The sequence below is a fragment of the Aquila chrysaetos genome, chromosome 17, assembly GCF_900496995.4.
Source record: "Aquila chrysaetos chrysaetos chromosome 17, bAquChr1.4, whole genome shotgun sequence".
In the NCBI taxonomy this organism is placed as follows: Eukaryota; Metazoa; Chordata; class Aves; order Accipitriformes; family Accipitridae; genus Aquila; species Aquila chrysaetos.
Genome location: NC_044020.1, coordinates 10620603 through 10628337, shown reverse-complemented (window position 1 = coordinate 10628337; position 7735 = coordinate 10620603). Strand labels below are relative to the sequence as shown.

General features: G+C 38.6%; 1 protein-coding gene across 1 annotated transcript in view; it reads right to left on the bottom strand.

The window, feature by feature from the left end:
* Positions 1-2211: 2211 nt before the first annotated feature.
* SYT10 (synaptotagmin 10) overlaps positions 2212-7735 on the bottom strand; it is a 47340-nt gene continuing 41816 nt past the window's right edge. Inside the window, exon 6 of the mRNA XM_030041148.1 lies at positions 2212-3680. Coding sequence (XP_029897008.1) covers positions 3677-3680 — 4 coding nt within the window. The 3' untranslated portion in view covers positions 2212-3676. The remainder of the gene's footprint in view (positions 3681-7735) is intronic.

The following is a 7735-nucleotide window of genomic DNA, read 5'->3' as shown; positions in this document are numbered from 1 at the left end:
ATTTTCTCTGCATCACTTTTAATGTTGTGGTAGTAGTGTGCATTGGCTGAGACAGAGTGCTCTTCTCTGCATGTAAGAATATTTAATAATCTGTGAAATTATATCATGTTTATTTTTCACTGGGCTAAAGGGTAGAAGAGTGTGACTTTTTACAGGAGCCATTCTCCTCTCCTGAAGTCAATAGGATGTAACTGTTGCAGTGTATTTCTGAGGCAAGCTGGAAAGGGAGGCGACAGCCACCAAAAGTCTCCCCCAAACCACAAGGTTGTCTGAAAACACACGGAAGTCTGGAAAAGTCGTATCATGGTGCATCATGAGCCCTTTCACTTGCAGGAGAGGGGTAGGGGCAAAGCGTCCCACTGTGCAGCACAGCCCGAGCCCCACGCTGGGGCCAGGCTGGGCACGTGGCGCTGCAGAAGGGGAGACACCTGTACCACCAGTCTGACCCCCCTCCCCACGCAGCCTGCACTGGGGAGCTGAGAAGAAGCTACCACACTGCCCTGGAGAACGGCCACTGCTTGCTTCTTGAGTGGAGCAGAACTAAGAGAAAGGCTAAATCTCTCAGAGCTTTGCTTGCCCTCCTTTCTTCTCTTTTCCTGACAAATTGCTCCTGGTTTGCCTCCTGGCTTCTGCACCATTTTAAGTTGCATGTTCTCCAGCTCCTCTGTGGGCTAGTAAATTCGATTACTGTAAGGAATGCAGAAACATTCAGGAATGATTGAAGTGGAAGGATTAGGACTTTAAGAGGAAATTATATTGCACAGACCGCAATGAAATCTTAGAGAAGTTGGCATTGCTTCTATGTGAATTACAGCTAATTTTCCAAAATAAACTATACTACTCATAATCATCAGAACCCATCCCTCTAATGAAAATGAGTATTTTATATATTAAAGAGGAAATATGAGGATTAAAAGCAAAGGCAAACTGGAATGACATTACCCTTGCTAGATAAAGACAAGCAGTTTGTCAAAGAAAACTGAATCTTTCAATCACAGATGTAAACCAAGTCCCGAATTGAAGCGAAGAACAGAATTGCCTTTAATATCTTAGCAGAAATTTGACTTTGGATAGATTAATGTTCAGCCAGCAGAGATCAGAAACAGGATTGGAACCTCAATACTATATATCTAATTTCACTTCAGGAGAATTACAAAAGCCTGCCAAGGGGCAATTGCATATATGTTGAACTTGGATACTATTTTTCTCCAGACAATATTCTCCAGTGCTGCAGATATACTACAGTGGTGTTTTTTCAAATTTTTTATCAGATGGAATTAAGCAGCTGGTAGAATGAAAAAAGATCACATCCAGCTGAAACAGAACACTTGCACCTTAGGTTTCCTCTTTAAACAGTACTGTCCTGCTAAGTGCCAACAAAGTATTTGACATGCTTGACCCTGTGTACACTGGATCATCATTGCTTCATAAGCTGTTGTCATTAGCACCAATTCAATTTAAACATAAATTAAGCCCTATCCAAATCTGGCTTTTTTTCCTTTTCATGGTGGTAAAGTTCTTATCTGTTTGACCTAAATGATTAGGCAACTAGGAGCAAGAAAGTTGGAAAGTAGGCATATGTCTCTGAAGTGAAATACTTCAATAATCTTAAATACTTTAATAATCTGAAATTGAATAATTAACCCATTATTTAAAATATGGTCTAATGATTTTGAAGATTACAGTAAACAATATCAGAAAAAATAGCAGGAAATGGAAGATAATGTGAAAAGCATTACACAAAGTACTAGTTAATAATGGAGGTGCTTGATTTAATTGTTTTCATTCAAAGACATTCTTTCTTCAACCCCACAAAGCTAGTGGCAAAAATGTCCTACACCTCTTCATGGTGTAGAATTTTAAAACGACAGATTCATGAGAAGAAAACATTTTGTAATGATACTTGGATATAGGCAGGGGTGCTCAACCTGGGGCCAAAAGGTTCAGAAGGCTGCTCTTTCCACCCATGGAAATGCAAATGAACTGATTTTTCTGTTTTCGACTTGATCTTAAGGCATCAAGTCAATGGGAATACACTGTAGGTGCACAAGGAATGTGGGCATGGAAAAGGGAGAGCATAAATAGGAAAAGATGATTTCTGCAATTATAACCCACTGATCTCTATTTACTTTTGAACGGTTTGCTTTTGTAAGAAAGACAAAAAAATGAATAATTTTAATCACTTTATTTCTTGTTCAAAATACATATGAAACAATTAGAATAAAATTATTTCAAATGAGTTCTTTTTCTTGTCTTTTTTAATATAAAATTATCACAAACTGTACACTTCATAACATCTTTTGAGGTTTCATTGTTACATATTTTTTTCAGAACTGACAAATAGATTCACACTTTCTAGAGAATACATTGTAAAAATACTGAAATGTGTTACAGCTCTCAAAGGCTAGTGCAAAAAAACCCCATTTACTATCAGTAGTACAATTTTATGCTGTCAAGTTTCACAAATGGCCATTTAGCGCATACAAAAAGCCAGTAACACAAGTTCAAAAAGTTTTGTTTTCTTGTCTCTATAACGCAGAAGCCAAGGATATTGACTTGAACAATGGCTAGGTATCAAATCACAGACTTCATTTAAAAAGTCACATCATGAACACTGAATAAAGGGTACTAAAACAGTCAGGTATTTAATATTAGATCTTGGTCAGCCAACACCACATAGCAAGAAGAGACAAAATCTTAGAAGAACTCTGCAGTTCTTTGTAAGCTACATAGACTTGGCAACATTTCTGATCTAATCATAAAGATTATTTTAAAGGTAGGGAGTTCTGTTAGAGTTTGGGCCAGTTAGGGCCTAATCCAGAACCCCACATTGTACCAGCAAAGATGCTTATTCTGACAGGCATTGTATTGGGTGCTTTCTTTTAATATTTCAAAATAGTAAGTGATTAAATATTGAGTGGTTTTGATTGTTTGTTTTTTTTTTTTTTTCAGCTGTCAATGTTTCCTGTGGCCAGGAACTCCAATATAACTTCCTACCTTTTGAAGCATACACTCTGGAGAATGCCTTCCCCACAAACAAGCATATACTAGAAAAACATAATGTTCCGTGCTAAAGAAAAGATGTGGCTAATTTCTATCTTCTACTCCCCCCGCTTCAGTTCTCATGAGGAGCGCACTGAAGCCAGTCGGCTTGAACACAGTGCGGACTACAAGCTCATGAGAAGAAAGGAGAAGTTTTGCAGTGGCTAGAGGAGCGTCTGGCTGGCACGCAGAGGAGCCAGCGCTGCTGTCCTGCTGCCTAAGGTGGTGAGGACTGGGCAAGAGCAGGACAATGAAGAAATGCAATTTGGCTTTGCCCGCTCTCATCCGGGCTAGCGTGGAGGGTGCTGAGATGTGCTTTTAGCATAGACCAGCTGTGAGACTCCCCACATCATTCCTAGCCAGCAAAGCACCTGAGCGGCTGCTCTGCTCAGGGTGTGTGCCCAAGCCATCGTGGCTTCACAGGGACCCGATTAGCAGGTCACATTTTAAAAAAATTTCGCATGGTTTGCTGAACAAAGGCCCTCATGATCTCCACCAGAAAGGGGAGAAAGCACAAGTCAGAAGTGCGTCTCCAAATCAGGACACCAAGAGTGCCTACTTGTAGGGTAGAGAACTAGCTATATCCCATCCTTAGACATGTGCATTTAAGTCCAATGTATCCTACTGAGACTACTCACCTAAACAGAGAAGAATAGAAAGAATTTAGACTCACACTTGGAAGAAAAAGAAACAAGAAACAATATGAAATATAAATCTATAGTTTTTTCCTTTTCTTGAGAAATAGTTTTGTATTTATTTAACAAAAGTAAATTTTGTTCAATATTTTTCCATAGAAATATAGAGTGAAAAGAAGTGCTTTACATCTTATGTGCAACAGGACTATCTAAATGTTACATATTAAAGGTTTACTCTATACACACACCCTCTGAGCTTCAATAGCAGGATGGAATCATGTGGAAAACTGTAGGCCACTATTAAAAAGGAAAAATTCAGTAAAAATATCTCTGACTTCTGTGCCTGACTACAGAGACCAGACATTTTTATTTACCAAATCAGGCAGCTGAGGCTCATATTTCTTACTGATATTAGTAAAATCAGCATTTGCAATAATAGGTCATACCCTAGAGATACACTGAAGACTTTTAATATAGTCCGAATTGTCAGCAAGCCACAAACATCCATGATGTACATAAGAGAATTCATTCTGCTTGCCTTGGGACTCCTTACTGGGCTCATTTCATAAGATGCTACGATACATCATCACATGCAACCTGGTGCAAAGCCAACTGAAATCCACAGCAGTGCTCCTGCTCGATTTCAGTGGTGGGCTGGTCAAGTACGTAATGCTGTGCTTTGAAATGAAATGACATATTAAAAAGGCCTACAGAGTAATTCTGCTGGATATATTTAATGGTCTATTGCCATGATATTAAAAAAAATATTTTCATTTTAATTAACACAAGAACAATTGCCATATAAAGTAGCAAGTGAGAGACCTAAAAGAAAGATCCTTTTGAAAGCGTGTTATAAATCTTGTATATTGGAAATAAGGTAGTGAATAGATTTTGGTAAGCTTTTGTAGTAATGCAAAATATATAAATGTGTATTGTTAAAACTACACCTTAAAAGGCTGAAATGAATCACTTTTTTGTGCTATATTATTTCAATAAATATCAAAGCTACATTAGATACATTTACCATTTTGTGTTTTTCTTGAGATAGCCCAAAAAAGGGAGGTGAAGTATTCTAATTCTATTTAAAAAAAGAAAAAAAAATCACAGAAAAAGAAAAATGTCTTTTCGTCAGCATCTTTATATTTTGCTGCCACAGATATTTTTGCTAAAAGACTTTTTAAAATTTTTTTTTTGCATTAATATTATTTTCAGTGCATGAGTAGATTGGTACTTTAGTACCACTTTTTGCCCTGCTAGAGATTAAATTATAAAGTTTTGTCTTAAGAAAAATTCAATTTTTTAACAACAGTACAGAAAACAAGGCAAAAATCTCTAAAAGATGCCTTGGAATAATTTGAAATCTCTTTTCCCAGAACAGATTTCTTATTATCAAGCCCTCTTTAGGTAGGACTGCTCTCTGACTTCACAGGCTGTCCTGTTTCTGGAGGGCATGCAGAATCAGACCCAAGATTTTAGAGGTTAATCCGCAGAGCTTCTCTGAAACCTGGCTACGACCTACAATTGTCTGTCTGCTACTGGCAAGTAGCTAAAGTGCAATAGTGCCAGGCTTCCCTTCAGAGTAATACAGAAAAGGTCTAGCTGTGCAGATTCAGCTGCTGGCTAAGATAAAGCTATACTTTTTCATTAGTGATTTTGATTCTCTGGCCCAAAGTTACCTTGGTGGACTAAGAACTGAAAAGGTTGTAGCTTTAAATAAATGAATCAAGTTCTTTTGCTATAAGGATAATTAAGATCATTAAACACTTATACTACATAAAGCTTGAAAGAAATAAATATAAGCGTGTAAAGTGCTCTTTGGAGAGTCTACGTAATCTCCTTTTTCATTTTCTGTGGTAGCCAAATCTCCATTTACCTAAAGAAGAAAGACACACCCATCCACACATACCCATTTGCCAAAAATAATTACAGCTGGCAATTCTATGCCTTGTTCAACTATGCAGTCATTTCCCTCATAACTATTATTATGCAATTAAGCCTCAGAAAACCGTGGTGAGGGAAGTAATGGTCCTCTATTGATCACTCTGATTTTCAGTAAGAGGCAGCCACTCCCAGGGTGAAACAATCACAGTACACCCAGTACTATGCGACAATTTTGGACAAAGGAATAAGAATTCATTATTCAGCTGAACCTCCATGAATGGGAAGAACAGGAGGGGATGGGATTTGTCTGAAACATCAGTTCCAGGACCGTGTTCACACACAAAGACCTGTGGGATATTAAGTGAGAAATACACCATAATTATGACTTCAGTTTTGTGAGTCATTCGAGAATTAGCACCTGCAACAGCACAATGACTCGTCCACCGTTGTGTGACATTACTTTAGGCTTGACTTGAAAACAAAACCAGTACCTTGTGTATCACAGCAGCATTTTCAGAGGTGTTTCCTCCTGGTAATTCAAGTACTGATTGTCAGAAGCTTTAAAAATGTGAAGAGGTGACATTATATAAAAATTATTTTTCACCTATTGGAGATTTTCAAACTTATGCCAGGTGCGAATAAATGGGAGGCTATTACAGCATCTAGAGAGGAATGCGTCTGAGCACATGCTGGCAATATGCCTTTTTTGCCTCAGTTGTGCTGCAGGAGAAACACTGGAGGGGGAGGATGTGCCATGAGCAACTACCAGTGCTCTTTGCACTGAGAATCCTCTGGGATCGGGATCTCTGAAGTTGTCATGAAATAGCTGTAGCCTCATCCTTGCCTTGGTCTGTCTTCAGTTCTCTTTTCATGTCAGGCTTCCTGACTTCACCTGTCCAGGGGAGAGGCAGGATTTCACAATTCTCCCGTAATTATGCTCTGGCATACTGTCTGTGTCTGTCTGTAGTAATTGTGGTAACCCAGTCTGAATGGATTTGCTTTTCTTTCAGGTAGTCTGTGAATACTCCACTTCATTAAAAACAGAATGTTATTTAAATACTTAATCTTAAATATGTAAACTTAAATATTTCAGATAAATGGATTTGAAAATAACAGTCTATATGCATATCTAGCCTGCCTTAAGCTTTCCCATCCATTAATGGGAGAGTAACCCAGCCTAATTTCTCTGTAAACTGTAGCAACACCTTGCATCCCAGCCTGCTCAGACATAACTCTTGTCTGTTCTGAAACAGAACTCTTGATCTTTCCTATGCTTTTTTTCCTATGCCTGCTTGGGTTTTCACCATTTTAGATGAGATGCATTTTTCAGATTGGTTGTAGCGTCGGTAGAATCTCCCAGGCCACCAGGATGGACATTAACGTTTTGTAAATCTCACTTTCTTCTAAGAGGCACTCCCTTATCAAATGTTTTCTGCCTGTTCCTTTTTTCCCTACAGCCTACTTATTGAACTCACCTAATTCAAGACCAATAACCAAGTCAACATATTGTATTCATAAATTATTACAGAGCAGCTTCACTTTCATCACTGCAGCTATGTGACTTCCTGCAGATCTAACTTCCAGAGCACAGTCTTGACTTATGTGTCAGGGAGTCAGTGTGTCTTTCCCACTGGAGAAAGCTTTGGTACTCTGATAAACCTGTAAAACCTGTATTTATATTTATTAGTTATATTTTGACAATGTCTCCACTAGTGCTAACACAGTTCACCAACACGGGCTTAGCAATACAGAGTACTGTACAAAATGTCCCTCCCTTGGATCAGTAAGGCACCAGTGCTTGTCCTTCGTATCAACAAAGTGAATAGTCCTCATGACAGTACAGTGCAAAGCTTTAATTGATTTTTCCTGTTCTGCAAATTTAACACGCTTTGTGCCCTTCCAGAGGCATTCTCCTTTCTGAGCCAGTAAAGAAGAGGTTTCCCAGCAACAGCAACATTGTAGAGGTACTATCAGATAAAACATAAAATCACAGCCCTGAGCACTTGCTATCATCAAGCATCCCCTAGCACTGAGCACAAGATTGAAGGTGTTAGTTCCATTTTCCTGGCCAGATTCCTCCGTGATATTTAAATCCCACCTGCAGCTTCACCTTCTCTTAGAGTTCCAGCTCTTGGTTTCCTGCATGCTGTTAAAAACCTGCCAGTTTCCAGCTGGGG